The 19,386-nt window shown below is 48.2% G+C and overlaps 1 protein-coding gene across 1 annotated transcript; it reads right to left on the bottom strand.

Annotated features, from left to right (window-relative positions):
• Positions 1-6,300: 6,300 nt before the first annotated feature.
• Positions 6,301-10,497, bottom strand: NOBOX (NOBOX oogenesis homeobox; the record flags this gene model as incomplete). The annotated part of the gene is made up of 7 exons (XM_070069890.1): positions 6,301-6,869; positions 7,586-7,893; positions 8,216-8,447; positions 8,665-8,750; positions 8,998-9,098; positions 9,433-9,539; positions 9,936-10,497. Coding segments are annotated over 7 exons (1,695 nt in total), but the record flags the coding sequence as incomplete, so codon positions are not given.
• Positions 10,498-19,386: the final 8,889 nt, after the last annotated feature.

Here is a 19,386-nt window from a genome sequence, read left to right as displayed (position 1 = left end):
CGCCGGCCTAATTTCAGTTCTGACCCCACTCCCAATAGAAGCACGGACAAACACATACTCATTTTAAAAGGGGCATCCTGATCAGTGAAGAAGGTAGACACCAAACCGTAGGAGGGCCAGCTGAAGGAACTACCACTATAACATGTGGAAGACAAGGCTTGAGAAATGGTACACTGTGATGGTTTACGGTGTCAACTAGTAACCTGGAAAGTGTTATTTTGAGTGTGTCAGGGTGCTTCCAAATTAAATTGGCTGTGAGTCTTAGTGACCTAAGTGGGAAGACAGGCCTTGGTGTGGGCAGGCACTATCTACCAGCTGGAAGTCTGGAGAGAATGAACATACGAGGTGAGTTCTTCTCACTTTGAGAGTTGGCACATGCTCACCTAGTTTGATTCTTGCCTTGGACGTCAAAATTCCAGACTTGCTGGCTTTTGGACGCCAGGATTTATAGCAGCCACATTCACTGGTACTTACTTAGGCTTTTGGCTTCCCTGATTCTGAGGCCTTCAGAATTGGGACAGAGTCAGTCTACCAGTGCCTTCAGCCCATAGACAAACTGTCATGGGTCTTAGCTTCCATAATTATGTGGGTCAATTACCTTCATAAATCCCTATCTAGGCCGGAGCCACGGCTCAATAGGCTAATCCTCCACCTAGCAGCACCGGCACACCAGGTTCTAGTCACAGTCAGGGCACCAGATTCTGTTCCAGTTGCCCCTCTTCCAGGCCAGCTCTCTGCTATGGCCCAAGTACTTGGGCCCTGCACCCCATGGGAGACCAGGAGAAGCACCTGGCTCCTGCCTTTGGATCAGCGTGGTGCACCGGCCACGGCGGCCATTGGAGGGTGAACCAACGGCAAAGGAAAACCTTTCTCTCTGTCTCTCTAGACTCTCACTGTCCACTCTGCCTGAAAAAAAAATCCCTATCTATACATCTATCATCCATCCTGTCAATTCTCTCTATAGACCCTATAAGAATGCAGTTCTCAGATTTTGCAATATTAGGATAATTCTTAGTGATTCTTGGAAAATAAAACTTTTACCCATTAAACCAGATTTTATCTCCTCCTAGAAGGAAGAACTTTATAATAAATCTATTCAGAGAGTCTATAGGGTCTTATGTAAGGGAGTTAGCCCTATCCTACCCAAAACCCACTAGAAAATCTAGACTAAATGGTACCCATCAAAAGCAGAGTAGAAGAGATCCCTACATATCAGGGGCTTGTTCTGTACAGTCTGTAAGGCTTCTTCCACCTCTATTTTTATGCTTCTGAAATTTTTTTCACCATTTTATTTCAGTCCGTTATTCATTTTTAATTCTCAATTAACTCATTTTATTTTTCTATACTTTTGATTACTTAACAGTTTTATCTAAGAGTAGCCTGTAAGGATGGGTCTTGAAGCTGATCATCCTTCAATTCCTGGCTCTAGATGCTGTGTCTCCTGCATGCTGAGGTGCTGCTAATCTCAGGGGCAGAAAGCAGAACCAATTCAGGTCTGGAGGAGAAGCCACCTAGCCTCCTTGTAAGGCTTTGAAAGCAACCATGTATTGTAGTAACAATGGAAAGAACGCTTAACAATCTTCTATATTTTTAATTTATTTTTATTTATTTATTTGAAAGTCATAGTTACACAGAGAGAGAAAGAGAGACAGAAAGAAGGAGAGGGGGTGGGGGGGGAGGTCTTCCATCCGCTGGTTCATTCCCCATTCGGCCGCAACAGCCAGAGCTGTGCCTATCCGAAGCCAGGAACCAGGAGTTTCCTCTGGGTCTTCCCATGTGGGTGCAGGGGCCCAAGGACTTGGGCCATCTTCTACTGCTTTCCCAAGCCACAGCAGAGATCTGGATCGCAAGTGGAGCATCCAGGTCTCGAACTGGCACCCATATGGGATGCTGGCACTGCAGGTGGCTGCCCCAACAATCTTCCTAATTTTTTTTGCCTTATGTCTGTTTGTAGCCTGTTCACTTCATGGGCCTCATGAGACAGAATGTAAAAACAGAGATATATGTAAAATCTACATTTTAAAAGATTCAGTTATATATCATAATACATGAAATTTAATAGTTCAATGCATACAACCTAATCTCTAAATTAAGGATATTAAAGACTGCTTATTACCATCCTGGACTGTCAATAAGAGAATAGCAGTTAGAAATTACAGCCACGCTAGCAAATTCTTGGTCTATGAAGTCCTAACAATATATGACATGAGCATTTGTGTAACGAAGAAGCTTTTTCTCCATCTCCTAGATGTTTTCTTCTCAGCTTTTATGGCCCTAGAACACATATGACTATGTTAGTACTTCCTTAGAAGTTTTTGGAAAATAGTCTCCAATAATCATTGTATTTGGAGGTCCAGAAGACTCACACACTCCTTGCCCCCCACACACCCCAAATGCACAGAGAAGTGATCTGGATCAAAGGCTTCCTTCCTACTGGGGTACTGTAGGGCCATCAGATGTGAGGCCTAAACTACGTCTAAATAGCAAGGTCAAATCATAGCATCATGGCTCAAAAACACTGTGAAGAGAAGTGGGCTAACACTGATCATGTGTTTTCTGTCTGTCATTTACTCTCTTGTACAACTTCTACACATTATTTAATCAGATAATTTAGTCACAGGGAAACAGCTGTAATTTAAAAATTAAAAATAATCATACTGCAGTTCCTCTTGCTCTTGACTACTATAGATTTGTCACTGAAACAAAAATTCCATAGCTATATGCCAAGATGACCACAATATTCCACATTTTTAGTCTAGTTTAACAGGCATCTCTTTCCATGTGCATGTCTCTCCCCATCACTCAACTTCCAATGGAATGCTTTTTAAAAAAATATTTTATTTGAAAGGTAGAAATATATGGAGAGAGAGAGAGAGAGAATGAGAATGTGGTCTTCTACCCACTAGTTCACTCTCCAAATGGCCACAATGACAGGGGTTGGGCCAGATCACAGCCAGGTGCCAGGAGCTTCTTCAGGTTTCTCCCATGTGAGTGCAGAGACCCAAGTACTTGGGCCATCCTCCATTGCTTTCCCAAGCACATTAGCAGGGAGCTAGATCAGAAAGAGCGCAGCCAGGACTTGAACCAGCACCCACACAGGATGCTAACTGTTATGTATTAATGTTAGCCGTCACAAAACACACTGAACACCGGATAAGGGAAAGGGTTTATTGGGGAACACCCAACAGACCAGAGTGAAGGGGCAGTGAAGGGAAAGAGAATAAGAGAGAAACAGGAGAGGAGCTAGCAAGGAGAGAAGAGAGAGAAATGAGAGGAGCCAAGAGAGAAGGCAGAGCAGAGCAGAGAGCAGGAGAGGAGAGCCAAGAGAGAAGAACCAAGAGGGCAGGAGAGGAGAGTCAAGAGAGCACGTGTTCAGGAACAGGCCCTTTTAAAACTTTGCCAGAGGGCGGGCAGGGAAGCAGGAGCAGCGAATCCCATTAGGATGGGGGTGGAGCTTGACCACAGAGGTTGGGCCATGTGGCCACCTGGCTAAAACTGCACCAGTTTCCTAACACTAACACTGCAAGTGGCAGCTTAACTTGCTATGCCACAGTCCTGGCCCCAGTGTAATATTTCTGTAGTCTTTCTTTTTAAATGCCATTGTCCATGGAAAGCCAAGGCACTGTGGCAAAAAAAAAAAAAAAAACACTAAATGAAAGATCTCTGTGAGTGAGATCCCAGTGGAAAGAACAGGTCATCAAAGAAGGAGGTACCTTTCTCTGACGGGAGGAGAGAACTTCCACTCTATGACCTTGTCTATATATGATCAGAGTCGGTGAACTCAAAAGGCCTCCATAGCCTTGGCAACTCATGACAAGAGCCTAGGGTGATTACTGATGCCATAAACAGAGTGTCAATTTGTTAAGTCAACAACAGGGAGTCACTGTGCATTTACTCCTCACATAAGATCTCTGTCCTTAATGTGCTGTACATCGTGATTTAATGCTATAACTAGTACTCAAACAGTATTTTTAACTTTGTGTTTCTGTGTGGGTGCAAACTGTTGAAAGCTTTACTTAATATATGCTAAATTGATCTTCTATATATAAAGATGATTGAAAATGAATCTTGATGTGAATGGAATGGGAGAGCGAACGGGAGAGGGGAGGATTGTGGGTGGGAGGGAAAAAGCCATTGTAATCCATAAGCTGTACTTTGGAAATTTATATTAAATAAAAGTTAAAAAAAATAAATGCCATTGTCTTCTCTGATATTATTTAGATCATCGCTACCTGTCTCATCCATTTTCCTCATTAGAAATGTATTGTTTTAGAGGATTAAAAATGTATGAGAACAGTCTTTTGTTACAAACTTTGCAATCTCCTTGTCTGTTGCAAATTTACCAAATTCTTGCCTGGGTAAGATAAATAAATCTTTAAAAAGAAATTTATTTATTTGAAAATCAGTTACACAGAGAGAGGAGAGAGAGTGTGTCTTCCATCTGCTGGTTCACTCCCAAATTGGCCACAATGGCTGTAGCTGAGCCAATCTGAACCCAGGAGCCAGGTCTCCCACATGGGTGCAGGGGCCCAAGGACTTGGGCCATCTTTTACTGCTATCCCAGGCCATAGCAGAGAGCTGGAGCAGAAGAGGAGTAGCGGGACTAGCACTGGCACCCATATGGGATGCTGGCACTACAGGTGGCAGCTTTAACCATATGCCACAGCGCCGGACCCTAAGATAAACTTTGTGTGACTGTAGAGACTTGAGAGAAGCCATCATCTGTGCGGCCACCACCTGTTACTGTCATCCTGACAGGACCTCCCTGAGCTTCCATCTTTCTCAGCCTGCCTTGCTCACCTCGTTTTCTGTGGCTCCTGGTATTTTCTCTTGATTTGATCACCTGAATGCCTTCTGATCTTCCCATCTCTTCCCCAGACATCCCCTTGAATCCATTCACACCCAGTACATTCACTTGTATTCCTCTCTAGTATTCTTTCCATTTAATAAACCTCTCTATCATAAGCAAGCCAACTCTCCTCTTTTTATTTCTTCTCGATTTCGTTCCTTTGTGTGAAATCCACCAGGGTCCCTTCAGAGTCATTTTCTCCTGAGCTTGCCCTTGTCTTCTTATTTTTTTAATATCATCTAATTCCTAGATACTCATCATCTTTATATGTTAGAATATTGACCTTTATAACCATTTGTACACTTTTTCCCTTTCATATTAATCTTGCTGTCCCACCAGCTCTCTGCTCCACATTCTATTTCCCATGGCATCTATTCCAACCCACTTCTTTTGTTCTCTCCATGTCCTGTTCCTTCTTACCCGCGACCCTCATGTCTGTAATCTGCTTTTACTCCTGTGTTAACTCTTTTTTGGGAATAGATTTTATTAAATGGCTCTTATCCTCTTCTATCTCCAAATCAGTGTGTTACTTCAGACAGTCCTGCTCTCTCACTCTTTCAGGTCCTTTTCATATCCATCTCCCTGGCACCTGCCTCTGCTCCCTCAACCCTTCACCCTCCTCCCACTTCCTTTTTTAGGTAGTTGGTTGTTTACTCTCCTCACTCCCTCTTTGGCTCTTAACACAATGAAGAGGGATCCCAAACATGAAACCAAAGTGGTCTATTTGATTATTTTTATCTCCTTCCCTATTTTTAATATTCTTCTAAGTTGGCTCACCCAGAAAGGACAGAACAAAGCTATTCCGGTTCAATGTGGGTACAAAGCTAATCTGCGTGATGGGGCAGGGGGGAGGTGTGCATGGGCATGTCCTCCATTCCTTCCTGAGCATTTTCAGATGTCAAGAGGGTACTCTCAGTCTTCGGTCAAACTGTCTCTCTCTCTCCGCAACCTCAAAGAGCAGCCATAAGTAAATGGAGACGGTAGAATTTCAGTCCTGAGTGAGAGTCAGGCAAGAAAAGATTATATCTTCCCCAGCACTAACCGTGTGTCTCTGGGAACTTCTGAAGGTTGGGGTGGGGGGAGCTAGAAAGGAGCATGCGTCCTTTTACTCCCAGTAAAAGATCTCTGGGCTAAGAACTGAGAGTCAACTATATCCTCAGGCTTCTCAGGTGATGCGGTCTCAATGTGGCCCAGATTCCAGAGGTCCAGACTCAGAGCCCTGGGTTGGGAAAAACATCATTAATAGAAGTAAAGGAAAAGCCCAATAGCTCAATTCTTCCTTTAGTGGGAGCGGTGGGCCCAAGTTGCTTATGATCATAGACCTCAGCTGATTAACCGCATGCAACAATTAGCTGAGTGGAAGGAAATGGAGCCCTTCCCTAGTGCGAGAGAGGAATGCAATCACTGAGAAAAAGTCGAGGACAGACCAGTTTACTGCTTACAGTGGACACTCTGGCTCACTGACTAGTAAGGAAAGGAAAAACAAACTGATACAATGTTCAGAAGTAACACAGGACCGTCACAGACGGGTGTGAAGCAAAGGGTAGGGTCAGCCCTCTTCCAATCAACGTCCAGCCAGACAAGCCTACACGGGTAGACACTAACTTCCACCCAGTCAACAGAGTCCACAGTTCTTCTCAAAGCTTCAACCACCATCCTGAGTAGATGCCCCACAGAGTGGATGCCCCACGGAGCAGCCTCTCTTCCACTCTGATCCCCAACTAGGGGACACAGAACTTCTTGTCTTCTCCCACCTCCTCTGGTACCAAGGGCTGCTCCAGGGCCATGGCAGGCGGCTCCTCTTGCATCTTGCCCAGCGAGGGTCCAGCTCCTGGCCTGGCTCCTGCAGGCAGCTGGGCAAGACCTGGTGAAGGCTGTCTGGTTGTAGCCTGAGCACAGGGGGCTGGAAAGAGATCAGGGAAGTAGCCATCTCCTCCCAGGGGATATCCCAGAGCTTGTGTGCAGAACGGACCAGGGAAGGGCAGATCAGGCAAGCAGAGGTCACTCCAGGGGACCGTACCTATGTGATGAAAGAATGTAGAAATTATTAGGCAAGACAGAATATCAACCAGCATTCAACATGTTCTGTAGCCAAGTACCATGCCCCCCTCCACAGACACAGCTTAGGACTCCAGTGAGTCTTGGTGAAGCCACCACCAGAGTCTCCCTCTCCGATCTGACATGCTCCTGGGTTGAAGGTGCTGCAGTTGGGTAACGCTGACACCAAGGGTACCGCGGGTCGGGCTAAGCATGTCTCATGCAGGCAGCAAGGAGACTGAACCTGCTGCACAGGTCTTGTCTTCCGCAATTCAGCAAGGACAAGATGGACGCTTCTGGGACTTCGAACGTTCAAGGGGCCCAGCAGAATACTCATGTCAGCTGACATCTACGGTGCCCAGTGTTTTCACTCATTTTGTTTCCACTGCTCACCAAGCCCTTCCATGATGTGAAACTTTATTCCTTTCTTAGGGCCCAGGTAACTGAGGCTTAGGAGCACAAATAACCAAACCTCAGCTTTCCTAATGCCAAACACCAAAGCCATCTTGATGATTCTCACTTTGTTTTACAGCCTCCAAGAAACTTACAGATGGAAGAGGTTAAAATAAAGAGAACTAGGGGTGAGCAAAAGGAGTTCACTCACTACCGGTGCCTGGCCTCAGTCTGTCTCCAAAGCTCTCTGTCCATTCTCACTTTCTTCAATCGCAAAGGGGACCCTCTGTTCCAGGTCCTACTTACCCATATTTCCAGTAGGTGGCTGCAGCGTCATCTGCCCCGATGGGGGCACTGGGCAATAGCCCTGTGATGTGCCCCCACCACTGGGGCCACAAGGAAATGCGAAGAGAGGGTCCTCTGGTGGTGGAAGTGTCAGTGAACTGGGCATGGGGAGGGGAAAAGGGGGAAGGTATGAAAACTGGGGCTGAGGGGGTTGAAACAGCTGGGGCTGTGGGGCCTGAGAGAACTGGAATGGTCCTGGCTGGTTGTTCTGTTGGTAATCCTGAGGTTCCAACTCTTCCAAATATGAGCAGGTGGGCGGTGGGGTGATGCTGTAGGGGAAAGAGGAGTACTGAGTGCAGTACGGGTGGCCTCCTCGTTCCTACCACAGAGTGGTGAGTCACTTCCTCACCTATTGCCTTACCTGCACGGTGACCCTGGTCTTGCCACACCATTGCTGCCCTCTCCCCCTCCTACCCCTAGCTCCTCACCCCTTGTTTCTGCTCTATTGCTGTCCACCTACCCTTTTAATCCCCATAATATACATCACTCCCTGCTCCTCTCACTGAGCCCCTTCCCCTCCACAGTCTATCTTTTCTCCTTCCACACACCTTCCAAGAAAACTCAAATGACATCTCCACCTATGTTACATACCTTGTCCCCCAAGGTCCACGGGGCCCATCCTTGCGGCTGCTGTCACTGCCAGGGGCATCCATCAGCAAAGGCATCAGTTGGGGGGTTTGGGAGTGGCCAAGGGGAAAAGGAAGGTTGGCTCTTTGAAGAGGAGGCGGACTGAAGAGTGGTGGGGTCACCACCACTCTCTGAGCACCCTCATTCTGTTGGGTGGGAGCCAGGGACTGGTCAGAAGTCAGCAGCATGGGTGGTTCTAGAAACACAAGGCAAAGAGGGGCTCTAAGCATAGGAAAATGGGGAGGTAGACCTGGATTTGCTGAATGGCAGACACTTACAAAGCCCGCCACCTCTGGCCTCAAACCTTGGAAAAGTCTGGCCCACCCACACTCTGTCTAGCCAGATACTGGTGTCTTCATCACCTTTTTAACTGCCATTTTCCCACAGCTAACCCTCTCAGGGTGGGAGTTCACCTGGAAACAAATCCAGACGGGGCTCCTGCAGGAAAGTCCCTGGCTCTGGGTCCACAGGCACGGTAGCTGGGGGTTCAGCTATGGATCTGGAGGCAGAGAGAAGGAGGAGTGGGGCTTAGGTGGTCTTTGGATTTAGACTGGATCCTCACTGCAGGGAAGGGGACACTAGCTTCGCAAGTCCTGCCTCCTTCAAGGCACTGTGTACTCCCCTAACTCATCCTAACTCCTGTAATGGTTCCAACTTCCAACACTCTCTCCTTCTGGAATGCAGGATCTCAGCTCTGACCCCTCTTCCTACCTGCCGGAGTGATCCCAGAAGAGGTGAAGAATTACCTGCACTCACTGCTAGCAGGGGCTGCAGGCTTGTCTTTGCATTCTTTGCCATTCAGTTTCTCCACTTTTCGCCACTTTGCCCGGCGATTCTGGAACCACACCTATAGGGGAAAGAAGAACTTAAGAACGGGTGTAGAGATGAAGGCTGAGGTACTGACTGTCACATAACGAGCTACATGAGTTTAGGAGGTCACTCCACCACTTTGCTTCACATGCCTCACTGTCAGGTCGTGTTGACCAACAGGTCTCTACTGTGCCTTCCTCTTTGATCAGTCTAAGACTATAGGGCTGTGGAAGCAGGCAGGAACCCAGCCACATCCAAGACTTGACTTTAGGCCCTATGCAGGTTGAGGCTGAGCACTTCCTCTGCTCCCCTCGAATTCTAACCAGTAGGTTTCCCTGCACCCCGCCAGGCAGCCAGCCGACCCCCTTTACCATGATGCGTTGCGGGGTGACCCCCACAGTCCGGGCAATCTCCTGCCGCTTATCGCTGTCAGGATAGTGGTCCTCTTGGAATATCTTCTCCAGCTCCTCCAGCTGCTCTGGAGAAGAAGGGAGCCGTGGGAGGAGGCAGCACACCAGAGAGGAGAAAGAGATGCCCACCCGAAGTCTCAAGCAGATGGGACCACTGTTCCCTACCCAAGAGCCTAACCCAGAGCCTTGCAACTAAGTTCCCCATCATACAGGGCCTTCTCTCCGGTGTTTCCTTTCTGGATGCATCTGTCCTGGACTTAACCTTACTTACTGCTGGGACAACCTGGCCTTCCCCTCTCAGGGCCTGAGGTGGTAGTGGCACCACCATGGGCCAGAAGAGCATCCAGGACAAAGGGACATACCAACTAAGCACACCTGCCAGTCTCCTGGGGCTAGTTGAACAGTCCCACTTTTCCAGGGCGACTCCAGGTCTCTCGGGTTTTCTCGCACCTTTAGGGACTTACCTGAGCGGTACAGGGTTCGAGTCTTCTTCCGAATTTGGCAGGTCACTTCCGGGGGCCCCTTCTTCTGGTCTGCATTTTGGTTATTCTGAGCCAATGTGCTGAGGAGATTGGCCAGGTGGCAGGGCCCCCGGCCTGACCCACAGGGCACGGGGTTGTGTGTGGCACTGGCCGAGTTAGGGACAGCAGGAGCTGACGTTGAAGCCAGGCCCAGGGAACTGGATTTCTTCTGCTTGCTGGGGGCTGGCGCGAAGGCCCTCTTCCCTGCCTTGCCCTCTCTGGCTGGGAGGGAGCAACCTTCCTCTCGAGGCTGGGGTCTCATCGAGGCCACGGTTTTGTCTCTGTGGAGAACCTTGGAGCTCGGGAGCTGACTCCCTCTCCCAGCGTCAGCCCCAGCGCGTCCTGCAGAGGCCTCTGACCTCTTCTTCTCCCCGGGGATGGGGCCAGAGCGCGGCAACTCCTCACTCGGTGCATTCTGAGCGTGGGGGGCTGATCCCGGCCGCAGTTCCTCCGCCTCCAGGCCAGCAGCCGAGGGCTTGCCTCCACCTTCCTGGCCTGTGGAGAGTCAGCACCCACTGACCTCAGCACAGGGACATCGAAGAGCCGGGGCTGACAAGAGGAGCTGCTTCCTGCTCTGCAGCTCAGTGGCTGGATCCTAAACTGTCGTTCGCTTACCTCTCCAGGAGGGCAGCAACTCCAGACTTACCTTCTTGCTCAACTGTTGTGAGGGCCCAATGTAATGGGACTGCCTTGAAAAATGTAAGCAAACACATGCAACCCTAGGCAGCCTCAGTTCACATGATAGTCCCTCGCTGGAAGCTCCCAGGATTTCCACCCCCACCCCCAGGGGCAGGCATCTGTTAGGGTGGTTCTGAGGGACTTGTGGTGGGGATGAGGGTGGACTGGTTGAGATGCTACATCTGCCAAGGCCATATCCTGTGGACCCAGGCACTGTTGCTTGGAGAAGGAACGCAGCAGGGTTCCAGCCATCTCAGAAAATGCAGGCAAGGACATTACAGGCGGCACCAGCATCGCCTCCCACACAACTCACTCTGTCCCTGCCAACCCTGCTGGCTTCCCCCAAGGAAAATCTACATCCTTCTCCTCCTTCCCCTACTCCCTGCAAAGCAGAACCCCACTCAGGGCCCCTAGATCCAGGCTTCGTTTACAGGTAAGGAGAGAGTGGCCCATCTGCAACTGAAACACAAGTCAGGAATCCTTAAAGCTGATGGCGCCATGCAGCACCTACCACGCCCCAGGCATGGTGCTAAACACCTTTGTGCCACTTTGAGCCCTATGAAGAAGACACCTCCAACACAGGAAAACATGAGGACTAGAACTGGGAGACCGGCCCAAGATCACCCACCAGGTCAGCACCCAGGCTGCCCTGTCACTCACCACAGCACCCCCCCACTTACGCCCCCCCACCCACAGAACCCTCAGCCCCAGGAAGCAGCTTTGTTATTTTCAACTAAATGGGAATATTTGTAAATGAATGCCAGCCAGCCACCAAGAGCTATTGTCATTTTAACAGATGGGCCCCAGGTATAAAGGCAAGACTTTTCATCAACAGGTCGAGGCAGAAGGGAGGAAAGCCCAGGTTCAGGTGCTGCATCAGCTAGTTTTCCTGGGGCCCAGACACCCAGAGTGGAGGAGGCGAGCAGGCCTCCTCCCGGGGTGCAGGGCAAGTTGGTGGTGGTCGGGGAAGCAGAGATAAATCAGCTTTAGAGCGTTTCAGAACAGCGTGGAGAGTAGCAATGAAGCTGGTACGGGGCAGGCCCTCCGCAAACACAAGGCAATGCTATGCCGTTAAGAATGGTGAAGGGGGTCCTTGCGCCCCCCAGCCAGCACTTCTGCCCTGGCGCCTTAGGAGAGCACAGCCCGGCGCCTCCCGACCCCGCTAGCCCCTTGGCCTACCCAAGCTCTCAGGCCCTCTAACGCGGCCAGCCCCGCAAGCCCGAGCCCCTCGCGCGCTCACCCCGTGGGTTCTGGCCGAGATCCTCCGTGGGTTCCATGGCTGGAACTCGCCGCCGCCGCGGCCAGCCTGGGCTGCACAGGCGCCGCCTAATGAGGCCTCGCCGGCGGGCAGGTGTGCCCAGGCCGCACGGGCCCCGGGGAACCGCAGCCCGAGCCTGGCCCCCTAGCCCCCACCTCCAAGGGCGAGGCCCACCCGGGAAGCCAGGGCGTGGGGCAGCTGCAGGGGCCTCTGCAGGCAGCTTCCCTCCCCCTGCTGGGCCGGACCGCCCGAGGCAGGGCCAGGTGTGGGTCTCCTCGAGGCGGCCCCTCCCCTCGGCGGGGCTGGCGCACAAAGCCCAGGCGCCTGGGGAAGGACCCAGTCGGCTGGGGAGTCCTTTGGTTTTGGGCTCACACCCTAGGGCGCCCTAGCTAATGGCCTCGGTTGTAGTTTTAGGCTTGGGAAAACAGAGGGGCACTGGACGGCCACTTACCAAAGCCGAGTTCTCTAATGCTGTCAGCTGTCTGGGTGTCTGCAAACTTCGGGATTGATGAGCCCGAAGTTGCTGTAGGGTTTGAAGGTCCTGGGTACACAGACAGCGCTGGAATGAGGAACCCGGGACCTGGAAGGACCCACCATACAAGGTAAACTGGATGAGGGGCACTTTTGGATGAGGTCTATCTGCGGGAGTACCCAGGAGACTCGCGGGTAAAACCTGAGAAGGCTTTAGCGCTTCGCGGTTTGGCCGTTATGTTTGTTTTACTCTCTGGATATGGATGCGACGCTGATTCCTGGTCCACGGGGCTGTTTCTTACTTTATTTATAAAAAGAAAATTCAGGACTGGAAGCTTATTTCCTATTTCTTAGTCTCGCCGCTGAGTTGGGGTGAAGAGTGAGAGGGGCTGGCCAGGTTGAACCAGCTGCTTGGAGCGGGTAGTCCTGAGCGGAAGCCAGGTGTTCTGTTTTAGGGTTTAGGGAGGCTCTGGACACCAGGTGCCATCGCCTTATGATCAGCTCTGAGTTCTTTCCCTGTGCCCTGCGTTGCCGTGAGACCCTTGATCTACACTTGTGGACTTTGGAAGCTTATGAGAGTTTTAGCTCTTGTTCAAACGTAAAATATGCAATGTGACCAGAGCTTCGGGACTCTGGTGTTTCCTTCGTCTCCTTTCATAAGACTGACACCCTTGGTTAGTGAGGGGTTTATAGGGCCCAGGTCGTGTGTGTGAAGAGTAGGAGGTGGTGAAGCTGCTTCCCACGTGGAAAATTAGGACCAGTTGGTGGTGATGGTGTACACGGAGCACAGTCTTGATTAGACATTTAAAGGATACCCGCTGTATGCCAGGCACTGTGGGCCAGGGCGGTCATTCACTTGTCAACCCTGTTGGAAGAGAGAACAACAATGCAATCTAGTGGATGTTGTCAGTACAGTGTGGTCAGTGGGGCATCAGAAGTATGTGCAATTTTTTTTTTTTTTGACAGGTAGAGTGAGTGAGTGAGAGAGAGAGAGAGAGAGAGAGAGAGAGAGAGAAAGGTCTTCCTTCCATTGGTTCACCCCCCAAATGGTCGCCCAGGCAGGCGCTGTGCCTATCCAAAGCTAGGAGCCAGGTGCTTCCTCTTGGTCTCCCATGTGAGTGCAGGGCCCAAGCACTTGGGCCATCCTCCACTGCCCTCCTGGGCCACAGCAGAGAGCTGGACTGGAATAGGAGCCACTGGGACTAGAACCCAGCACCCATATGGATGCCAGCACCAAAGGCGGAGGATTAACCACGTGAGCCACGGCGCTGGCCCCTGTATGTGCAAGTTCATGTGGAGCCCAGAGCTGCAGCACCGTCTCCTGCACACGGGTGGTGGCTTCTCGGAGAGGGCGACACCTGAGCCATGGGCTGCACAGCCTTCTCCTTCACAGCTTAAACCTGCAGCGGCCCCTGACTCCTGAGATAAAGACCACACCCCCTACCTTGGGATGAACGCCTTCCAAGATCTGATTCCCGTTTCCCCTGTGCCCGTGCGCAGGTATTGCCAATGCTGATTGATTGATTTTCAGTTCTTTTGACCGAAGGCTTTTCAGAATGTTCTTAAAATCTCCTGAATTAAATTTTCTTGGGGAATTTGTTTAAAATGTGGCTGGTAGATTCCATCTCCAACAATGTTAATTGGGAGGGAAAAGACATACCCTGCGTTGACCCTCAGGTGGTTTTTATAATACTGGAGTTTGAGAGTCTTAGACTTCTCAAAGTCAATTAACAGTGTCTTGGGGATGGCATGGGCACAGTGGCTGGCTGGCGGGGTCCTGTGTGGGGAAAGCAAATGACCGTTTGCCCTTTACTAAGATTTCTGCTGCACTGAGAAACAGGATACAATTAATTCTTAATAGATTATCCTATCACATTAAGTTAAAAATTAATTACCCTTTCTGCCATCATTCATGCTGTGTTTTCTTTCACTGGCTGGCTGCCCTCTGCCAGGGTGAAGGTCAGAAAAGCAAAGACTCAAATTTCCCATAGACCAGCTAGCAATACAAAACTCTGAAGATTATAAGATCTGATTGTATACGAGTTTTTGTAGGGACTTAGGAAGTGGAAACATTTAGTTTTCCAAGCATGATTTGCTGGGTTTCGAATAAGTCAAGATTTTTTTTTTCTTTCTTGCTGTGTAGGATCTTTTTAAGAAAATGAGATGGTTTGATTGCCTTTATTTACATGAAAAATTTGATGCAATGTCTGCTAGTGAATTTGATCTAAGAGGTATATGGTATATGATGTGTTTTAGGGGGAGGTGTTATGTTTGCAGTTTATGTTGTTGTCTTATAGTCCATGGATCAATGATAAGTGAATGAAGTTTGTAATGGAAGGTAAAATATTGGGGAGAGAGGGAACACTGGTCAACTAATGGAGTAATAGGGTATATTTATTTCTAGATCCTGTTTGCTTATATTTCATTTTTATAATCGGAAGACTAGTTCATATACTCAGTTTCGAGGAAAGGAAATGATTTAAATAAAAAATTTTTGGTTTCTTAATATCCAGAGCCAACCTGTAAACCAGTACCATCACTCACATAACAAGAGCCAGTTATTCCAACATTTGATTTTCATGGATGTAACAATAACAAAATGAAACGTGTCTGATGCTATTAAGAACTATTTCTTTCAGTCTAGGTATGTTAACCATATAATTAGGTTAAGTAAGTGAAAATACCCTTGTTCTTCTTTACTCCCTCTCTCTGTAATAAGACATTAAGAATAACCAGGGAATTGCAACTGATTGGGAACCTTTTTCAAAGCAGAAGTGCAAGGTAATTTGTTATTCTCTGTGCCACACCTGAGCGTTGGCAGGAAATTCTTCACTGGAAGCCCTGGGTCTAGAGAAGCGAGAATATATTGTGCAAGACAGGCCCTGGGCTGGGGAGATCATAGTCACAGTAGATGGGGGGTTGAGGATAAGGGCCCCGGGTGATAAGCAGGAGGAGGAGCCCTGTCCAGGGCAGGGAGGGCAGAAAGGAAGCCTGTGCCACACTTGTGCACAGGGATCAGGACACGAGCCTGAAGAAGGCAAATGGCCAGTATATCAGATAGACACTGCAGATCCCCAGTGACAAAGCGGATGGCACCAATGGCTAGAAGAGGCAGGGGCAGAAATCATAGTCTCTGCCCAGGGACTTCCTTTGGAAATCCCAGAAGATGGTTTGAGGTTGCTAGTAAAAGGAATTGAGAACACCTGTTTCGAGTGGAAACTGCCCTGGCTGGGTGAAGGGCAGGTTCTGCTGCCATTTGAAAGGTAGAGTCACAGGGAGAAAGGAGGACAGATTTTCTATCTGTTGGTTCACTCCCCAGATGGCCTCTATGGCCAGGGCTAGGCCAGGTAGAAGCCAGGAGCCTCCCCCCAAGCCCCGTCTCCCATCAGGGTGCAGGGGCCCAAGGACTTGGCCATCTTCCGCTGCTTACTCAGGTGCATTAACAGGGAGCTGGATAGAAAAGAGGAGCAGCGGGGACTTGAACCATCTTCCATATGGGATGCCGGCACTGTAGGCTCTGGCTTAACTCACTAAGCCAAGTCGAGGGCCCCAGCTGTAACAGTCTCTAATGCCCTTGCTCCAAACACTGACTATTTTAAACTTGTAACAAAAAGAGTGACTGTGCTTGAGAGGTGTTGTTACTGCTGCTGTTTTTAATCAGGTTGTAATAAACCATCACTGTTTTGTCACTTAGAAAGTATTTTCCCATTCATTCTGATTCTCTCCTGATGTGCCTGTGTTTTGGAGGCACCACTTTCTTTATTCTATTTGATTTCTCCATGGGTGCAAGGCTGTAGTGCTGATCATAGCATGACATCCCAAACTCGCTCACCACCCGGTCCCAGCCTCGGCCCCAACCTCGCTCAGACCTGTCAGTGACAGCCTCTCCTCCCCGACCCTCTGGGTTCCTCTGCCTTTTGTTCTAACTTCAGAATGACTCGGCCTTCTCAGGCCCCAGGGCCTCTGATCAAGCTGTTTTATCAGCACGCAACATCTTCTTTGCCTTTTATTTCTGTCAAAGTCTTACTCATACTTCAAAGCCCAAGCAGAATATTCTCTTTCCTGTGAAGCTGTCTTAGCCTTCCATGGCCAGAATTAATTGCTCCCTCCAAGTCCTTCCATTGTGCTGCCTTCACATTTATATTGCAGCACTCGCCACAGGCTGACCTGGTTAGAATTCCGCATGTTTGGCGGTGGTTCTGAGCTCTTCTGAAGTAACCATCCCTACTTGCTTTACAAACATCAGCTTGTTGAATGCTTATAATAACTGTATGGAGTCCTGTTGTTAGCCTCATTTAATTGAAGAAACTGCAGCATAAAGAGCTGAAATATGCCAAAGATCACAAAGTGTCTACCAAGGATTTGAACCGGTTAGTCTGGTTATGCCATCTGCTTGGCATAGTGATTTGCATGTGAGGGACTGATAATTGCTCAGTGACAAAAGTTGATCATCACAGCCAGGAGTTAGGGACAAAGGAGAGGTAACTATGGCTATACAAGGGTAGCAACAGTGATAGAACAGCTGTGAATCTTGACTATGGTAGTGGCTTTAAAGCTACACATGAGATAAAATTGCAAAGAACTCAATTCACCTACAGACTAGTGCAGGTAGAACTGATGAGGTTTGAGTAAGGCTGTGGGTTATTTCAAAGTCAATTTCTTGGTGTGATATTGTATTGGAATTATACAAAATGTCAGCATTGGAAAACTGGGGAATGGCATATGGGATCTCTATTATTTGTTACAACTGCATGTGAATCCACAATTTTTTTCAAAATAAAAAGTAGAAAAATAGATACCAGCATCCTGACCACACATTTAGTTCTCTTGGATTTGATTCAGTTTAATTCACACAAATACTCTTGTGTGTCATAGCATCACTAACCTTTTGTTCTTAGTAATTTTTATTGACAGCAATTTAAAAATACAAGTTTAAATGATATCTTTAACAGAGGTGCAGGTAGGCAAGCAGAGAAATTTACAATTGCTTAAAAAACAATAGCTATGTTTCAATAGGAATGGAAATATTAGGAAGATAAGGATAAATACAGACAACAGTATCAGTTATTTTTGTTAACTTGGTGCATTTCCTTGCAGCATTTGACACTTGTTTTGAAGATGGTGTTTATGATTGGAATTAATATGAAGTATTATTACAAACATTTCTCAGAAACATGCTATGAAAAGCACAGTTCTATATTTTCAAAGTCTTCAGAAATTGAATGACAACACTATAATTATTTAACTGGTGAGGAAAAGACTTTAAAATCTACATTTTTAAAGATTAAAAGAGGCAAGTTTTAAATGAAACTTTTTTTTTCTCCTAAGCTTTTTCATTTTTGATATGCCTTCTGATTATTTTTAAAAAGATTTATTTATTTAAAAGGCAGAGTTATAGAGGGGTGAGAGAGACACACAGAGAGCTTCTGTCTGCTGGTTCACTCCCCAAATGGCCACATGGACAGAGCTGAGCCGATCCGAAGTCAGAAGCCAGGAGCCTCCACTTGGTGCAGGGGCCCAAGCAACTTGGGCCATCTTTCACTGCTTTTCCATGTGCATTAGCATGGAGCTGGACTGGAAATGGAACAGCCGGGACTTGAACCAGTGCCCATATGGAATGCCAGCACTACAGATGGCGGCCTAACCCTCTACCACAGAACACTGGCCCCTCTGGTTATAGAACTATGCTTTTCAGAGTCTCATGTCATGAGGAGCCATGATATTGTTCAACTCACAGAAGTAGACACAAAGGTAGTATACAGCTAAATTGTATCATTAAAGCTGTGGGATTCTGAGGTCCTAAAACTTGACCAGCAGTGCAGATCTGGGGAGAGGCAAGAGGTATCCTTGATAATGTCTTTCTGGATTAGGTATCTGGGATCTGCACCACCTCTGCAGGTGTATTGACAGACTTCCTAGTGTTCTGGTCTAAGGTCAGCGTCTCCCGGGAGACACCTGTCTACAGGAGGTCTCAGTGTTCTGGACGAGAGCTCTGTCTTCCTTCCAGAGTACGGTCCTCACAGGTGGTGTTGGTGCCTTCCTGTCATGGCTTCACCCTTCTGTGCCTTGAAACTGTCTTTATCTTGTGACCCAGGTCCCCTTCAGGTGTGGTGAACAGTCAAGGCAGGGTCGTATCATGGTCAGCAGGCTCCTCTGTCCTCTTGGGAGCAATAAACTCTTAGGTTCGCTAACATTACGGCAACGATTCTAGGTCTTTCAAATTAAAATTAAATTCCTGTGTTCCTGCAGGATCTAGTGCCTGGCGACATCTCCAGCTTCATCTCGGGGAGAACTCTTCTTGTCATTCAACTAGCTGAAACATAACCAGTTTTTCCTGTCTGGGAGTCTTCACATGTGCCACTCCCATGCTTAGAAGTGATCCTCCTTGTTCTTCTAACGTCCCATTCACACTCAGCTGCTAGTTTAAATATTACCTCTCAGGGACAACTCCTTTGGATACATTATCTATTTAATACTCATCTTTTAGATTTCTGTGTTTCTATCACAACTTTTAATATATAAATCTTTTTGTTTAGTCTGTCTCCTCCACTATATATTTTATTTAAAAAAATAGTTATTATTTTGAAAGAGTTACAAAGAGAGAGAGGGAGAAAGAGAAAGATCTGGTTCACCCCTAGATGGCAGGAATGGCCAGCAATGAGCCAGGCTGAAGCCAGGAGCTTCATCTGGGTCTTGCATGTGGGTGGCAGCGGCGCAAACACCTGGGCCACCCTCTGTTGCTTTTCTCAGACCATCAGCAGGGAGCCTGATCCAAAGTAGAGCAGCCAGGACACTAAATGGCACCCACATGTGATACCAGTGTTACAGGCAGCTAATTTACCTACTATGCTATGACACCAGCCCCTGTATTTTTTTTTTTTTTAATTTATTTGAAAGGCAAAGTTAGAGACAGAGGCAGAGAGAGAGAGAGAGGTCTTCCATCCACTGGTTCACTCCCCAGTTGGCCACCACAATGGTTGGAGCTGT

Source organism: Oryctolagus cuniculus, chromosome 3 (assembly GCF_964237555.1).
Source record: "Oryctolagus cuniculus chromosome 3, mOryCun1.1, whole genome shotgun sequence".
Lineage (NCBI taxonomy): Eukaryota > Metazoa > Chordata > Mammalia > Lagomorpha > Leporidae > Oryctolagus > Oryctolagus cuniculus.
This window is presented reverse-complemented; position numbering and strand designations above follow the sequence as displayed.